Source organism: Neoarius graeffei, chromosome 15 (assembly GCF_027579695.1).
Source record: "Neoarius graeffei isolate fNeoGra1 chromosome 15, fNeoGra1.pri, whole genome shotgun sequence".
NCBI lineage: Eukaryota > Metazoa > Chordata > Actinopteri > Siluriformes > Ariidae > Neoarius > Neoarius graeffei.
In genome coordinates, this window is record NC_083583.1 from 65,168,326 (window position 1) to 65,187,464 (window position 19,139).

At 40.2% G+C, this 19,139-nt stretch overlaps 1 protein-coding gene across 1 annotated transcript in view; it reads right to left on the minus strand.

Moving 5' to 3' along the window:
• Nucleotides 1-12,058: 12,058 nt before the first annotated feature.
• lsg1 (large 60S subunit nuclear export GTPase 1) overlaps nucleotides 12,059-19,139 on the minus strand; it is a 28,618-nt gene continuing 21,537 nt past the window's right edge. The window contains exons 10-14 of the mRNA XM_060941761.1: nucleotides 13,278-13,421; nucleotides 12,986-13,109; nucleotides 12,811-12,890; nucleotides 12,531-12,701; nucleotides 12,059-12,437 (exon numbers count right to left, since the gene is read on the minus strand). Of these exons, the coding sequence (XP_060797744.1) occupies nucleotides 12,258-12,437; nucleotides 12,531-12,701; nucleotides 12,811-12,890; nucleotides 12,986-13,109; nucleotides 13,278-13,421 (699 nt within the window). The 3' untranslated portion in view covers nucleotides 12,059-12,257. The remainder of the gene's footprint in view (nucleotides 12,438-12,530; nucleotides 12,702-12,810; nucleotides 12,891-12,985; nucleotides 13,110-13,277; nucleotides 13,422-19,139) is intronic.

Consider the following 19,139-nt stretch of genomic DNA (forward strand, 5'->3'; position numbering starts at 1 on the left):
AGAAACAAACTGTATAACTTCTAAAGTGTTTAGTGAAATTTTCATGACAGAGAATTTGTTTGGTGAGTCTATTTGAATAGTGTGGTAGCGTCTTAGTGCTATTTTGAATTTATGTTTGAAAGTTTTAAGTGAAGGTTTACAAGTGAATTATCTGGAAAGTGACTGATTTTGATAGAGTTTTGAGGTTTTAAGTGAAAGATTACTAGTGCATACATGTCAACCTTTGGTCAATCAAACCTGTATAACCAACCTCCAAAATCCGTATTTCCCTTATAAAATCCGTATAAGATGCAAATTAAAATAATTTACCTAAAATTTGAATGATAATTAGCAATATATATCCCAGTTACTTTTTATTCAATATTAATAGCAATAAACCTTCAGAATGAATACAAAGTATTTTTCCAGTCTCACCTGTGAAAGGTAATCCCATGTGATCTCGTTTGGACGGTAAACCTGTTGGTACAGTTAAACGCAGCACATGAATGAGGCATCTTTATTCTCAGAATCGCCACTTTGCCCCATCCAATATGGCGGCGAGGATGACGTATGATTCTACGCAGAAGGCGGCATCTATGTTTATATGTCTATGACTTCCCGGTTGGCGGGATTCTCGCAATGCGGTGTGCGCATGATCAAAAGTGGAACGAAGTCTCGCTACCACAAGATAACGCGCGATTTCATAAGACTCTTTACTGGCTGTCTGTGGTGTACAGTACGTTTATCATCGTGGGAATTGATTATAGCTCTAAATAAATATTGAAGTTTTTTTTAAAGAATCCGTATAACTTTATTTATACGCCCGTATACTACGTTTATTGAATCAAATCCGTATAAAATACGGACATTCCGTATAGGTTGACGTATGCTAGTGAGTGTATTTTGGTCGTACTAAAATTTTGCATTCGAGTGAATTTCTTTGTGGAGTATATTTTGATAGTATGGTAATATTTATAGTGCCATTTTTAAATTTTGTTTGAAAACTTTCAGTCAAAGTTTGCAAATGAGCAAATTCCTTTGCTGCATTTCGATAGGAGTTTGATAGGATTTCTAGTGCTTTTTAAAAATTCTGTTGGAAAGTGTTTAGTGAGAGAGATGCATTTTAGTAGTACTAAGACAGTGCAGTATTTATTTCATTGAGTTGTTACTATTTTGGTTAAATCTTATTAAAATTTAATTTATATATGATATTATAGTTCTCTGTATTTTTACATGAGCTTACAGAAGGAAAACACATTTGATGCAATCCAATAATACTTTCCTTCACTGTGACTATTTTAAGAAATTATAAACATTCTTCTAAAGCATCACTTGTGTTATTTTCTGTGGGTCTCTGTATGTATACTATATTCAGGCATGAGATTTTTCAGCTAAAAATCTGATTTAAGACTTCCCTTTCATTGTTATTATATTAAAATTCAAGACGAGTATTATTTCAGATTTTTCACTCTGAGTTCTCTCATGCCTGATACATGAATCCCATAACCTATAGTAATTGATAGAACAATATCAACAATTCAAAAACTCTTTAATTGTATAAATTTCAAATGGTTTGCAATTAATTGGGATCCACTGTTTTTATTGTTTCAACCGCGCATCATATCCTCGTCCAATTGAAAATGTCGTTCACGCACTTTTCTCCCCCATGAGAATTTTGAAAAGTTGGCAAGTATGTTATAGGTACATGTGACTACTGCTTATAAATAAAATTGTTTTCTGATCCCATGTCCATACAGTAAATATAGCATATATTTACTCTATGAGGTAGTAGCCACAGAAATGAAGTGTAATCCAAAAATGAACAATTTAAAAATCACAGAAGTGAAATATACCAAGTGTCTGTACTTTATATTATTCTACTCTTACCTCTTACAGTTTTTGAAATTGAAACCTCAGAAACCGAGGCTGACATACACACGCTGTCGCCATGACCCAAGTTCTTATTTCCCAGGAATGGCCTGGCGCTAGAGCTCAGTGGTCTCAATACTCTTTTCAACAACTTTCCGTAACAACTCGGAAATGCGTCATATCTACATCACACATGGGACCACTGGCCGAAGAAGGCAAGGAAAAAGGGACGACCTGGAGTATATTTTAAAATAGGAACACGTTTTCCCTTGGTAATAACCATAAACATAAACTAAAGCAATTTCTTTAGTCCATTTATTTTGAATGGTGAACCAAATTGTATACACTCACCGGCCATTTTAATCAGAACACGTGTATGCGCAAGTCGCGACTGTTACGCTCATTCTTACAACATGATGACATAGTAGCTACAGTTTCTATATGAGGCAGTAGCCACAAAAACCCAGGCCATTCTGTGGCTGGTTTCCCTTCTTTCGTATATAACATAATGGCTTTTCTTCTTGCTTTCCGTTACTGTAGTCAGTCTTTCACGTTTCATTCACACACTCACGTCCTCCATTTCCCTTACCTGTTTCAAATTTGTATCCCACAATGTCTTGCGCGAATGGGGAAAGCCCACCACGTGATGCATGATGTAGTATCTTGTATTGCATCATGGTGAAGCAGGAAAAAATAGTGCAGAATTTAGGGCCACGTGGCCCTAAATTCATTAATTGTTCTTTTTTTTTAACTAATAAAATTGGAAGTCTGTGATTCGAATTCAGTAGCTTTCGGTCCACTAAATAAAATAATTGGGTGTCAGGGAAAATTCTTTTTATGACCTACACTTGAAAAATCTGAAAGGCAGGATAGCTTTAAATAATTTATTTCTCAGAAAGAAGCAGACTTGCCAACTCTACCAATTCATGCAGTAGTGTACTGATTTTTGTTCTAAAAGAATACTGCATTACACAATAATCAGCAAACACTGTTGGATTCGCTCTTCTGACCTTACTTCAGCTGTCTTTGGCACAGGGGATACACGTATATTGTGTCAAATAGTCATATTAAGTGAAGCCGAGAGCCAATGGAATCGCGCGATAGCGATGTTGAATCTAATTTGTATCGCTCTATCGAACCATCCTATTGAGGGGATTAAAGCAAATAATGTGCATGAAATCGCTCGCTTCATGCAGTCAAGCAGACAGAGGAAGTCTGTGTGTGTGCGCATGCGCAGGTTTACCTTTGAGCGTGCACTGACAGTTACATCATTCTGTCGCTAAACGAACAGCTGATCACACCGAGGTGCTCGCTGACCGCTGATATTTATTAGTTTGGTCCTGCGTTTCCCTTCTTTCGTATATAATATAACGTCTTTTCTTCTCGCTTTCCGTTACTGTAGTCAGTCTTTTACGTTTCATTCACACACTCACGTCCTCCATTTCCCTTACCTGTTTCAAATTTGTATCCCACAATGTCTTGTGCAAACGGGGAAAGCCCACCATGTGATGCTTGATATCTTGTATTGCATCATGGTAAAGCAGGAAAAAATAGTGCAGAATTTAGGGCCACGTGGCCCTAAATTCATTAATTGTTCGTTTTTTTAACTAATAAAATTGGAAGTCTGTGATTCGAATTCAGTAGCTTTCGGTCCACTAAATAAAAATAATTGGGTGTCAGGGAAAATTCTTTTTATGACCTACACTTGAAAAATCTGAAAGGCAGGATAGCTTTAAATAATTTATTTCTCAGAAAGAAGCAGACTTGCCAACTCTACCAATTCATGCAGTAGTGTACTGATTTTTGTTCTAAAAGAATACTGCATTACACAATAATCAGCAAACACTGTTGGATTCGCTCTTCTGACCTTACAGTGGCACTTGAAAGTTTGTGAACCCTTTAGAATTTTCTATATTTCTGCATAAATATGACCTAAAACATCATCAGATTTTCACACAAGTCCTAAAAGTAGATAAAGAGAACCCAGTTAAACAAATGAGATAAAAATATTATACTTGGTCATTTATTTATTGAGAAAAATGATCCAATATTACATATCTGTGAGTGGCAAAAGTATGTGAACCTCTAGGATTAGCAATTAATTTAAAGGTGAAATTCGAGTCAAATGTTTTCAATCAATGGGATGACAATGAGGTGTGAGTGGGCATCCTTGTTTTATTTAAAGAACAGAGATCTATCAAAGTCTGATCTTCACAACACATGTTTGGGGAAGTGTATCATGGCATGAACAAAAGAGATTTCTGAGGACCTCAGAAAAAGTGTTGTTGATGCTCATCAGGCTGGAAAAGGTTACAAAACCATCTCTAAAGAGTTTGGACTCCACCAATCCACAATCAGACAGATTGTGTACAAATGGAGGAAATTCAAGACCATTATTACCCTCCCCAGGAGTGGTTGACCAACAAAGATCACTCCAAGAGCAAGGCGTGTAATAGTTGGCAAGGTCACAAAGGACTGCACGGTAACTTCTAAGCAACTGAAGGCCTCTCTCACATTGGCTAATGTTAATGTTCATGAGTCCACCATCAGGAGAACACTGAACAACAATGGTGTGCATGGCAGGGTTGCAAGGAGAAATCCAGTGCTCTCCAAAAAGAACATTGCTGCTCATCTGGTTTGCTAAAGATCACATGGACAAGCCAGAAGGCTATTGGAAAAATGTTTTGTGGATGGATGAGACCAAACTAGAACTTTTTGGTTTAAATGAGGAGTGTTATGTTTGGAGAAAGGAAAACACTGCATTCCAGCATAAGAACCTTATCCCATCTGTGAAACATGGTGGTGGTAGTATCATGGTTTGGGCCTGTTTTGCTGCATCTGGGCCAGGGCGGCTTACCATCATTGATGGAACAATGAATTCTGAAATATACCAGCAAATTCTAAAGGAAAATGTCAGGACATCTGTCCATTAACTGAATCTCAAGAAAAGGTGGGTCATGCAGCAAGACAATGACCCTAAGCACACAAGTCATTCTACCAAAAATGGTTAAAGAAGAATAAAGGTAATGTTTTGGAATGGCCAAGTCAAAGTCCTGACCTTAATCCAATGGAAATGTTGTGGAAGGACCTGAAGCGAGCAGTTCATGTGAGGAAACCCATCAACATCCCAGAGTTGAAGCTGTTCTGTACGGAGGAATGGGCTAAAATTCCTCCAAGCCGGTGTGCAGGACTGATCAACAGTTACCAGAAATGTGTAGTTGCAATTATTGCTGTACAAGGGGGTCACACCAGATATTGAAAGCAAAGGTTCACATACTTTTGCCACTCACAGATATGTAATATTGGATCATTTTCCTCAATAAATAAATGACCATGTATAATATTTTTGTCTCATTTGTTTAACTGGGTTCTCTGTATCTACTTTTAGGCCTTGTGTGAAAATCTGATGATGTTTTAGGTCATATTTATGCAGAAATATAGAAAATTCTAAAGGGTTCACAAACTTTCAAGCACCACTGTACTTCAGCTGTCTTTGGCACAGGGGATACACGTATATTGTGTCAAATAGTCATATTAAGTGAAGCCGAGAGCCAATGGAATGGCGCGATAGCAATGTTGAATCTAATTTGTATCGCTCTATCGCACCATCCTATTGGTTCTCATGATAGTTCTAGGCAATCGGCAATGAGGTCACATATTACAACAAATCACACCAGGATTTGTAAAAACCAAACACACGCTGGTGATCATGAACAATAAAAACTCTGAAGGAAAAAAAAAAAACTTGCTATGACAAGTTCAAGGCGACTTGGTTGTCAGATCATCCATGCATGAAAACACTGAGGCGAGGTGAGAATCATGCATTTTGTGAAGTTGGTTGATTTCTTGATCAATTCACTCAGAATGCAAGAGAATACACCATTTTACGTTTGTTTTTTTCCAAAAATTATCTGGGGGATCATGCCCTGGACCCCACTAGAAGGGAGGTCCTACCAAATCCTGGCATGACCGTGTCACGCAATCTCATCTTCCGCGTTTCATTCTCTGGGGTTTGGCAAGTATGAAGGAGTCATCATTAGTCTTACACATTTATAGGATACTAAACTTTCCATCAAGAATGTACACAAAAAGAAACAGCAAAAGAAAACTTTCTCACTTTTAGTACTCATACAGTGCCTTGCAAAAGTATTCATCCCCCTTGGTGTTTGTCCTGTTGTGTAGCATTACAAGCTGGAATTAAAATGGATTTTTGGGGTGTTAGCACCATTTGATTTACACAACATGCCTACAACTTTAAAGGTGCACATTGTTTTTTATTGTGACACAAACAATAATTAAGATGAAAAAACAGAAATCTGGAGTGTGCATAAGTATTCACCCCCCCCCCCAAAGTCAATACTTTGTAGAGCCACCTTTTGCGACAATTACAGCTGCAAGTCTCTTGGGGTATGTCTCTATTAGCTTAGCACATCTAGCCACTGGGATTTTTGCCCATTCCTCAAGACAAAACTGCTCCAACTCCTTCAAGGTAGATGGGTTGTGTTGGTGTACAGCAATCTTCAAGTTATCCCACAGATTCTCAATTGGATTGAGGTCTGGGCTTTGATTAGGCCATTCCAAGACATTTAAATGTTTCCCTTTAAACCACTCCAGTGTAGCTTTAGCAGTCTGTTTAGGGTCATTGTCCTGCTGGACCGTGAACCTTCATCCCAGTCTGAAATCTCTGGCCGACTCAAACAGGTTTTCCTCCAGAATTGCCCTGTATTTAGTGCCATCAAGTTTTCCTTCAGTCCTGACCAGCTTACCTGTCCCTGCAGATGAAAAACATCCCCACAGCATGATGCTGCCACCACCATGCTTCACTGTAGGGATGGTGTTCTCAGGGTGTTGGGTTTGCGCCACACATGGCATTTCCCATGATGGCCAAAAAGTGAATTTTTTGTCTCATTTGACCAGAGAATCTTCTTCCATGTGTTTGGGGAGTCTGCCACATGCTGTTGGGCAAACAACAAATATGTTTTCTTCAGCAATGGCTTTTTTTTCTGGCCACTCTTCCATAAAGCCCTGCTCTGTGGAGTGTACAGCTTATAGTGGTCCTACGGACAGATACTCCCATCTCTGCTGTGGATCTTTGCAGCTCCTTCAGTGATATCTTTGGTGTCTTTGTTGCATCTCTGATTAATGCCCTCCTTGCCCAGTCTGTGAGTTTTGGTGGGCAGCCTTCTCTTATCAGGTTTGTAGTGGTACCATATTCTTTCCATTTTGATATAATCGATTTAATGGCGCTCCTGGGATATTCAAAGTTTGGGATATTTTTAGAACCCAACCCTCATCTCATCTCATTATCTCTAGCTGTTTATCCTGTGCTACAGGGTCGCAGGCAAGCTGGAGCCTATCCCAGCTGACTACAGGTGAAAGGCGGGGTACACCCTGGACAAGTCGCCAGGTCATCACAGGCCTGACACATAGACACAGACAACCATTCACACTCACACCTACGGTCAATTTAGAGTCACCAGTTAGCCTAACCTGCATGTCTTTGGACTGTGGGGGAAACCGGAGCACCCGGAGGAAACCCACACGTATACGGGGAGAACATGCAAACTCCGCACAGAAAGGCCCTCGCCGGCCATGGGGCTCGAACCCGGACCTTCTTGCTGTGAGGCGACAGCGCTAACCACTACACCACCGTGCCGCCCAGAACCCAACCCTTCTCCACAAATTTGTCTATGACCTGTTTGGAGTGCTCCTTGGTTTTCATGTTGCTTGCTTAATAGTGTTGCAGAGTCAGGGTCCTGTGACACTTTGATTATACACAGGTGGATCTTAATCAACTAATTATGTGACTTATGAAGTGAATTGGTTGGACCAGCTCTTATTTAGGGGTTTCATACGAAAGGGGGTGAATACTTATGCACACTCCAGATTTCTGTTTTTTTCATCTTAATTATAGTTTGTGTCACAATAAAACAACAATGTGCACCTTTAAAGTTGTAGGCATGTTGTGTAAATCAAATGGCGCTAACTCCCCCCAAAATCCATTTTAATTCCAGCTTGTAATGCGACAAAACAGGACAAACACCAAGGGGGATGAATACTTTTGCAAGGCACTGTAAAATGTAATATCTCCAAAAAAGGAGTTTAAAGCAAAGAGGTGAGACAAACAGTGATGATCAGTGATTGGTTGTGAGGCGGATCAGGGATTAGTCAATCAGGTGTTGCACATTGCTGTTGAGTTGAGTGAACCTGCTTTCTAGACTTGTCTGACAGCTGCTGTGATACCTCCATGAAGTTGGCACCCTATATGACAAGAACGTGGATGTGTTTTCATTCGTTTGTGGATGCAAAACAAAAATTCGTGCTCAAATAGTTTGAGAAATTATCCGTTAAACATTTTAATGACCCAGCACCCAATTAACACCCAAATGACTCCAAACATGTCTGATTCTTTACTGTGCATAAACATATGTGCTGCATGATCTCTTCAGTTATTAAATGTTATTTTGACAGTTGACGTCACTCAGCACCCCGTTAATGAAGCAGATGTGTTTATTTTGTGTGCACAAACGATACACAAACAAATCAGACATGTTTGGAGTCATTTGGACGTTATTGGGTTTTGCTGGGTCATTAAAACATTTAACGGCTAATTTCTCAAAAACCGTTTGAGCACAAATTTTTACATTGCGTGCACAAACAACACCCAAACAAACTGAAATAATTTTAATCACGTTCTCATCCTGGGCGGCACGGTGGTGTAGTGGTTAGCACTGTCGCCTCACAGCAAGTAGGTCCTGGGTTCGAGCCCCGGGGCCGGCGAGGGCCTTTCTGTGCGGAGTTTGCATGTTCTCCCCGTGTCCGCGTGGGTTTCCTCCGGGTGCTCCGGTTTCCCCCACAGTCCAAAGACATGCAGGTTAGGTTAACTGGTGACTCTAAATTGACCGTAGGTGTGAATGTGAGTGTGAATGGTTGTCTGTGTCTATGTGTCAGCCCTGTGATGACCTGGCGACTTGTCCAGGGTGTACCCCGCCTTTCACCCGTAGTCAGCTGGGAAAGGTCCAGCTTGCCTGTGACCCTGTAGAAGGATAAAGCGGCTAGAGGAGATGAGATGAGACGTTCTCATCCTATGGAGTGCTGACTTCATAGAGGTTGCTTTGACGTTGAGATTTATCAAGTTCAAGACAGCCACTGAAACAGTGCTGAAAAAAATGTTTAAAAATGGTCTAAACAAAAGTTCTAAGGTGGGAAACATTCTGTATGTACAGTGAGGAGTATTTAAAAATCTGGATTTACATGGCTAGACTGTAACAAGGTCAAACCCCCTTCCAGTGTATGTGAACTGCTTGGAGCAACTTTCGAATGAAAATGTAAAGCCAGCTTTATTTTTTTCTTTTAAAGGCATGTAAAAGCAAAACATTAAAATCTTGTCACAAAACTTGTGAAGTGTTTCAAGCCAAGGTTGCACAGCTGTAAAGAGCAGCAAAAGCTAATGACTAGAAAAGGTTTCAATAAGCGAAAGGTTCACTGAAAGCTGGACTGCCTTTCAGATTTAGGTCATAAAATGAATCCCCCCCGCTGGACACCCAATTATTTTTGTTTAGTGGACCGAAAGCTACTGAATTCAAAATCACAGACTTCCAATTATTATTATTAATTTATTATTTTTTAAATAGAACAATTCATGAATTTAGGGCCATGTGGCCCTAAATTCTCCGCTATTTTTTCCTACTTCACCATGAGCTTTCCCCGTCTGCGCAAGGCATTGTGGGATACAAATTTGAAACAGGAGAGAAAAATGGAGGACGTGAATGAAATGTGGATGACCAACTACAGTAACGGAAAGCGAGAAGACGTGATGTTACAGACGAAGGAAAGGAAACGCAGGACCAAGCTAATAAATATCGGCGCTCAACGAGCACCTCGGTGTGATCAGCTGTTCGTTTAGCGACAGAATGATGGAACTGTCAGTGCACAGTCAAAGGTAAACCTGCGCATGCGCACACACACGGACTTCCTCTGTCTGCTTGACTCTGCAAAGCGAGCGATTTCATGCACATTATTTGCTAGGGAGTCCCCTCAAATAAACAGAATGGCCTGGTTTTTTTTTTTTTTAAGATATTACAGAAATAAACATCACAATGACCAAATTTCAGAGGGGACTAAATTTCACCAGTTTTATGAAATTGAAAGGCTGTCTACTTTTAAATTTAGCCTGCATGAAACCACATATTGAGCTGAATCAGGTGTATTGAGGGCAGGGGGGAAAAACAAACAAACAAACAAACAAAAAAAGCAAGCACACTAGACAGGGACCAGTCCAGGACCAGGGATACGAAACTGCCATAAGGGGTGTTCACATGGCACATACTTGCATCGATGCTGCACCGATGTATTTTGTTGCGATATATCTTACACCGGTGTAAATTTTGTGGAGCGTTCACACGTCACAACCTGCTTACTAGAGAGAAGTGTGAGCACCGGTGCAGCCCCACTTGCGTTCACACGGCAGTTTTTGCGACCGTGCTATATGATAGTAATAATGCGGAAATGAAATATGCGCAAGCGTGAAAATGTACTTCCTTTTCCCGGTTGTCATGGCATCACCAAGCGCCGGGAAAACAACGTGGATGAAGACACCAGTGTTGCCAGATACTGCTGACGTTTTCCAGACCAAAATATGTTCAAATCCGCCAAAATGCACTTAAAACCACCCAATCTGGCAACACTGGAAGACACACAGTTCTGTTGTTGTTGTTGATATTCACCATTTTGGAAGCGCAAAATACCAGGATGCAAATTATGCAATGCCCGTATGTAATCAACTCTCCTCACGCGTAGCGAGTCTACCCCTGTAGCGTTCAGACGTCCCATTTTATATCGGTGCTGCCCCGCAAACTAGCATTTACCCCGGAGTAAATTTCTTAAACGACCTCCCGAGCAGGGTTAGATTTGCACCGGTTTAAGCAGCTTTCAGCGGCTACACTGGTATAACTTTGTACTGTGTGAACGCTCTACCGGGGCAGCCCCGGTGCTACACCGGAGTAAAAGTTGCCGTGTGAACACCCCTTTATGCAACACATTACATGTGCATTAAGGAGCCATCCTGAATTTAGCCAGTGTGAGAGAAACAGACATCTGAACATAGGCATGGTCTATTTAAGGAACAACAACTAGTACAAAAACAATCCTGAACTAAAAGCCAGTTCATTTTTCTATATACACATTTCCTTCAACTCTACTTTAAGGTAAAATCCAAAAGAACGTGCAAAAGGGTCCAAACATGACCCATACAGTTAGTGGAAGAAGCTGCACAGACAGGATTCTGAGCTCAAAATCAAACCTGGGACCTGAAAGCGCTGACTGTACCTCCATATATATTTTGGATATGGGCAATTCCATGTAAATGTCAACCTCACCATGCAAAAATAAAGCAACATGTAATACATCAAAACCACTCCCAGAGATATCACCTAGGCCTGTATTTTACAGATGTGAACAAGCTGAACCAATTTGTAACCAACCTAATATGTCACTGTCAGTCTTTCTTTCTTATAATGTAAACCCCAAGCTAAAATCAACTTTGATCATGTACAATTCTATATTATTGCCACAAGCCACAGAAATGTATGCTAAAATCCACAAAACAGCAAAACAATAGCCATCCTAAATATTATTTAAGAACTTTGATAGTTTTAGCTGATATTTAGAGAGTTTTTCAAAGGGTTATGGTGGTTAAATTGCTGATTTTCTAAACATATGCCATGTCTATTTCGGACGCGTCACATCCATAGCGGAATTTCGTCACATCCATAACGCTGACTTTTCCTTCCGAAACTCTGCATGAAATACAAAATATTTTAAACAAAGATTTTTTAATATTCACCTTGGACCCCTCTATCAAATGGATATCTCCATTTCGACATTAAGTTTACAATTTCACAGAGTTTGATAAAAATGTACAGTCACCCAAGAAAAGTGATACTTTTTCTGTCACGTCCATAACGCATCTTTTATTGGCGTTTTCTGGCATGCCCTAGATGTACTATGGGAATTGTTCTTGTTCTATCACTTCTCCAGTATGGTACAGCCTTAAAATATGCAACACCTGTTTAAATACTGGGAGACAATAAAACATGCACTGGGTCATTTGTTGCCATTTTGAGTTCAAGTGTCACGTCCATAACGCTGGAATTGCTCATATACAGCTTCTGTAATCCAACATGGTCATAAAAGACAAATTGTAGACACATCAAGAGGGGTACGTCATTTATTATAAATGTGGCATTAATACAAAATCAATTTGAATCATTCAGAAATATTTTCTGGTGGAAATGAGAATGGATTCTCAGAAAGAGGCTTTTAGTTAAAGTTCAGATATTCCCATCATGACAGTCAGCTTCAGATAGGAACCGTTTCAGTGTCTGTTCATCTTCCATATCAGGGAAAGTTCAAGCATCCAGGTGCTTATTGAGTCTTCTCACTTTCTCCTTCTTGTTCCTGTTGCCGTGCTTTTTCCATGGTTTCCCAGCTTGCTGTTCTGCGCCTGCTTTTCCCTGCACTTGCGGGCCACTGCCAGGCTTGTAGCCCATCACCATCTGCACTCCCTTTGTTAGCGCCCGGACGTTTTCCTGCGAGATGTCAAGCAGCACACAGAGTGAAAATCTGAACAAAAGTAGCAAAATGTTAATTTGGGGGGGAATTCATAAGAAATAACTTCTTACCTGGTGAAAGAAGGTTTTATCGACAGTGTTTTCAATCTGCTTGACCTTGGCAGGTTTACTGATGCACGTTGAAGGACCACTCTTAACAGTCTGGTTTATGAACTTTAAGTGCTGAGGCTGGAAGTCTTTAGCGTTGATGAGGGGAGGAGGATGACAATAGAGCAGCTTTCCCTGCAAAGATTCATCAAAAAAAAATGTGTAAAATCATTAGTACGCTTTTTTTGTTTCATTTCACAGCTGGTTTCTGAACATGACAAACCCTTGAGGAATAAAGACTTACACCAACGTAGTCTTTTAGGACATAGCGGGCTGATCTGGACTGGTCTGGCTGACCGTGTGCCGTCATAAAGCCCCTCATATCTGAACAGACACATTTACAAGTTGACATCAGACCATAGTTCACTCTGCTCATCGTATTACGGTGTGTTATACATGTATAACAACTAGAAGCCTACATCCATAAGCTGAGAGCAGTTCCTCAGAGGTGGGAGGGCGATCTGGATCTTCATCCTCTCTCGGTCTGACGATGTTGATGCCATAGGTTCCCTCCAGCACAGCTCGTGGAATTGTCTGGCAAACGTACTCAAGTTAAGGATTTCAACTTGAGCATTACACCCAAGAGCACAAAAACTACCTTGCAGAAATAAGTTGTAATTATTCAGAAATTCCAGTACTTTAAAAAGCAGTTGAGTGATGCAATAAATCAAACATCAGTAAGAAATCCTGGGCAAAAAAAAGAAAGGATATGAGAGAGATGGCCGGGACGTGGTCTCGCATCTGGTCAATAAGGAGAATCCCGCTACAGATCATCTCAGCTTTGGTGGACACGAAGGAAGGCATGACGAGGCCAGGACAGTCACACAGACAAAGACCTGGTTCAACAAACAATGTCTACAACACACACAAATATTTAACACTGATTCAAAGGCCTAAGAAGCATGAATAAATAAAAATGACTTCCTCTTGCAATCATTCCAGTCTCAGGATTTGACCCGAATGAAAACATTAAGTCTATTCGCATGAACTCAGGACTATAAACAAGTTTAAAATGCTCATGAAAGTGTGGACTAAGATCCATCTGCAAGTGTCTCCAACATTAGGAGACATTCCAGGAAGAGACTCAATGCGGTTATTCTCTTCAGAGCAGGCATCATGAAAGATTAAAGAGGTACTGCACACTTGCATGTGTTTTTTGAGCTGTAAACTAAATGAAATTAACGTCCTGTGATGAAACATTCTGTGCTATTATTCATATTGACAAAATGCCATGTACTGGTTAAAATCATTTTGATCCTTGCAAGGCTGATTATGTCGAGTCGACCATTTGGTACTTCTCTACATCATGACATTTTTATTTAACAAAAGGGTTTAAAACAAACAAACAAACAAACAAACAAAAAAACCCCACCCACCCACAAAATGGTAACAGCCTCTGACCACGGGTGGGCGGCCCGCCTCCCCCAGCCCCCACCCTTCAGCGTAGAGCCAGGCGATAAATACATTAGATTTTATCGATTAATTCGATAAAATATAATAGATAGATTTTATCGATTAATTCGAATTTACAGTTAAGGACGATGAGTTTTTATGAAAATCGGTTTTCTCTCCGTTTTAACATCCGTCACCGACGCTCCCCTCTGCGCATGTGCAGAACAGATCGGGCACCGACACTAGCCCTCCTCCCGCACGCTTGCCATAGAGACACACAAACAGCATGGCAGCAATTGGGGGGAAAGTCGCAACTTGTGCCCAAGAAAGGAGTAACTTCTTCCATGATGTGGAATTGGTTCGGTTTTGCAGTGTCGGACGCAGACCAAACAAGTCCTCGTTGTAAGGTGCGTTTGAAAACGGTTGCTTCCAAAGGAAGCAGCACGACAAATTTATTCCAACCCCTTAAACAGACGCCTGCAGCGGAGCGGGAGAAGTGCTGCTCCCAGCAGAATGAAAACAGCCGCAGCACGAGCGCACCATCCACAGTAAAGCAAACAACCGTCCCGGAGACATTTTCCAACTGTGTGCCTTATGATCAGAATGGGGCGCGGTGGAAGACAATCACAGATGCTATTGCGATGTTTATTGCAAAATACATGGTGCCCATACATACGGTGGAAAAGTCGGGATTTCCCCCCCCATTTTGTCAGTTTTATCGAAAAGGACATTATTTTATTTATTATTATTTATTTTAATTTTTTTCACGGTTCAAATCCTGTGCTCTGATTGGCTGGCGAGCAGGTCTGTATTCTACGGTACGGACCCCGGTTACGGACCTCTGGCGACTCGCTCGTTCATAACAACAAACATTTATCTTTTTTTTTTTTACAAGATTTATTTATAAGATGATCACAAATCTTATAAATTTTTGCCAGGAGAATAGCATTAATTTTACAGCATGGATAGCGATAATGACAGTCTTCACAGCGAAAGCGAGTTTTACTACCCTGAGAAAGAAGAAATAAAAGAAAACATTTCAGGAGAAAGCTAAAAACCTGTAATTTGCTAACGCCGAGCAAAAACATGGCTGAATCCTGAATGACTCCTATTTGTATAAATAGGGGACTACATAGCCGGCAAAATGTAGTTTTTTACCTGCCATGGAAGTGCACTTGTATACAGAGTAGGAAGCCATTTGCATTACAGCCGTGAATGAGGATTCAAAATGGCGGCTCGGCTCGGTTTTCCCTTTCGGGCGCTCTCGTTTTCTGTTAGAATTTGGTAAAGAAAAAAATAAATATATTATTTACCAGCTTAAGGTCAGCCTGTATGGTGAAATACCGTGACCTCGGCCTTGAATACTGACCTCGGTCAGAACTTTCAAGACCTCGGTCACGATATTTCACCATACGGACCTCCCAGCTGGTAAATAACATATATAGATCATCATTTTTTTTTTTAAGGGAGCATTTTTTTTTTTTAAAGTTTGAGGGTGCATTGTGTCAGTGCCAGTTTGAAACTAAGCTATGTTGGAGAAAGCTTTCTAAAAGTTACTGTATGTTCTCACTGTTTAAAATGGCATGGTCTGCCATCTCATCTACAAGCTTGTTTTTTGGCTTCTTTTTGGTTTCTGGTTGCACTTTAACCCCAAAGGGGAAATTTAAGTGAAAACAAAAAGGTAAAACTTGTTTTGAACCATTTCTTTGTCATTTGTAGTTTGATTTTTTAGTAGGGGGAAGGAAAAAAAAAATTGATTAAAATCTGGAAAAAATTTGGAACCACGACTCTTGGAGGATGTTCATTCAGTGGTTTTACTTTGTAGCCAAAAAAACAAAATCACAGATATGACGCAAAATTATTTTATTTAACAGCTGAACATTCTGGCTAAAAAAAAAAAATTAAATTGAATTGTTGGCGCGCTAATCAATCAATCAATCAATCAATCAATTAAAGATCAAGTAGAGGAAAAAATTATGGAAATCACCCTATAACTTGCATTTCTAAAACAAATACCTGCACCCACCTAAATGCAAAATGAGTCTGCAGTTAAAACAGTGTGCTTGTAGATCTTACTGTTGCACCTGGCTGATTGACAGGAAACACGGTCCTGACAAGAGAGCGGTCAGCTGAAACAATGGAAAGGATTATAAAACTCCTTAAAGTGCATATCACGGGTAAATTCAGGAGCAAGATCAATGTAATTCTCCTATTCATATTCAATTTTGGTCAAATATCTGTCACATTTTGCATTTTGTGCAATTTTTTTTACCTTGCGCAATACCAGAAAAATTCAGTTGAAATCAAGCCATTTGAGACGAATTAGTCCACATCTGAAAAAACTTGGCATTTGGATTTCCTGGCAAACACTGATTTTCGTGGCATCACGTGTGGGACGCCTCCCTCTGAATCCTACGTCAGCGCTGGTTTGTTTATGAGAAAACGACCTGGTGATTTTCTGCAAATTTCTTCAACGTTATCACGTAATTATTAAAATGGTTAACAGATCAAAGTCAAAGTGAACTTTATTGTCAATCAGACCATGTAACAGAATTACACAGAGGATTGATGTATCGTAGGAGGGTGTAGCAACACCAATCTTGATGGGATTAGTACTCATTGTTTTCAAAAAGACCGGACAATGAGCGAGAAATGGGAGTGCTTCGTGCAAGGCACCCAGAAAAACTGGCTACATGCTACAGCATTATTTGTGGTGCTCACTTCACAAGGCCCAACGACTTTGAGAACTATTAGGAAATGGGCTTCGCAAGGCAACTTGATCTGAAAAAAGACGCAGTTCCATCTGTCAGAATGCCCAAAGCAACACGGTCTCCATCTGGGTCAGTGTCACCAAAAGAGCCAGCCGTTTTCATCCCCCCTGACAGAAGGTGAAGTGCCGCATCCACTGAGGCCCTCGAAGCTGAGGACCAAGCAGAACCGAGAAAAAGACCAAGAAAATCGGCAATTCACAAGTTGACTGTTGCCAGGGTAAGAAATAATTCTGACATCTCATTATATTCTTCATCCAAAGGTGAAGTAACATTGCGCTCAGGTGACAATTCCATATTTCAATGCAAAATCGCTAGCTGCTAAACTTGGTCTACACAGGCTGTGCACTGAAACCGTGCAAGCTCTCTCAGCCTGCTGGCGGTTCCGCAGGTGACGTCACGAATCTGGCTCAAGACGCCCTTGGGATTTTTCCAGACGCGTTTTATTTTTTTTCTGCTGAAGACAGATGGCTTTGTGCAAAATTACCCTTCTGGATGAGTACTTCAGGGACATACAGTGGTGCTTGAAAGTTTGTGAACCCTTTAGAATTTTCTATATTTCTGCATAAATATGACCTAAAACATCATCAGATTTTCACACAAGGCCTAAAAGTAGATACAGAGAACCCAGTTAAACAAATGAGACAAAAATATTATACATGGTCATTTATTTATTGAGGAAAATGATCCAATATTACATATCTGTGAGTGGCAAAAGTATGTGAACCTTTGCTTTCAATATCTGGTGTGACCCCCTTGTACAGCAATAATTGCAACTACACATTTCTGGTAACTGTTGATCAGTCCTGCACACCGGCTTGGAGGAATTTTAGCCCATTCCTCCGTACAGAACAGCTTCAACTCTGGGATGTTGATGGGTTTCCTCACATGAACTGCTCGCTTCAGGTCCTTCCACAACATTTCCATTGGATTAAGGTCAGGACTTTGACTTGGCCATTCCAAAACATTACCTTTATTCTTCTTTAACCATTTTTGGTAGAATGACTTGTGTGCTTAGGGTCATTGTCTTGCTGCATGACCCACCTTTTCTTGAGATTCAGTTAATGGACAGATGTCCTGACATTTTCCTTTAGAATTTGCTGGTATATTTCAGAATTCATTGTTCCATCAATGATGGTAAGCCGCCCTGGCCCAGATGCAGCAAAACAGGCCCAAACCATGATACTACCACCACCATGTTTCACAGATGGGATAAGGTTCTTATGCTGGAATGCAGTGTTTTCCTTTCTCCAAACATAACACTCCTCATTTAAACCAAAAAGTTCTAGTTTGGTCTCATCCATCCACAAAACATTTTTCCAATAGCCTTCTGGCTTGTCCATGTGATCTTTAGCAAACCAGATGAGCAGCAATGTTCTTTTTGGAGAGCACTGGATTTCTCCTTGCAACCCTGCCATGCACACCATTGTTGTTCAGTGTTCTCCTGATGGTGGACTCATGAACATTAACATTAGCCAATGTGAGAGAGGCCTTCAGTTGCTTAGAAGTTACCGTGCAGTCCTTTGTGACCTTGCCAACTATTACACGCCTTGCTCTTGGAGTGATCTTTGTTGGTCAACCACTCCTGGGGAGGGTAATAATGGTCTTGAATTTCCTCCATTTGTACACAATCTGTCTGATTGTGGATTGGTGGAGTCCAAACTCTTTAGAGATGGTTTTGTAACCTTTTCCAGCCTGATGAGCATCAACAACACTTTTTCTGAGGTCCTCAGAAATCTCTTTTGTTCATGCCATGATACACTTCCCCAAACATGTGTTGTGAAGATCAGACTTTGATAGATCTCTGTTCTTTAAATAAAACAAGGATGCCCACTCACACCTCATTGTCATCCCATTGATTGAAAACATTTGACTCGAATTTCACCTTTAAATTAATTGCTAATCCTAGAGGTTCACATACTTTTGCCACTCACAGATATGTAATATTGGATCATTTTTCTCAATAAATAAATGACCAAGTATAATATTTTTATCTCATTTGTTTAACTGGGTTCTCTTTATCTACTTTTAGGACTTGTGTGAAAATCTGATGATGTTTTAGGTCATATTTATGCAGAAATATAGAAAATTCTAAAGGGTTCACAAACTTTCAAGCGCCACTGTACTTTCATTAAAAAAAAAAAAAAAAAAAAAAAAACCTGAAATTGGTCCAGAATATGCACTTTAAAGAAGGTAATTCAACACCGAGTGTGGCAAAAGATGTTGGTTGTTCCCAGTCAGCAGTGTCTAAAATTTGGAGCGAGTACAAACAAAATGGGAAGGTTGTAAAAGGGAGACCAAGGAGGACATCAAAAGCGTCAGGACAGGAAACTCAAAGCAATATGCCTTGAAAATAGAAAATGCACAACAAAAGGAAAGAAAAACAAATGGGCAGAAACAGGAGTCGATGCTT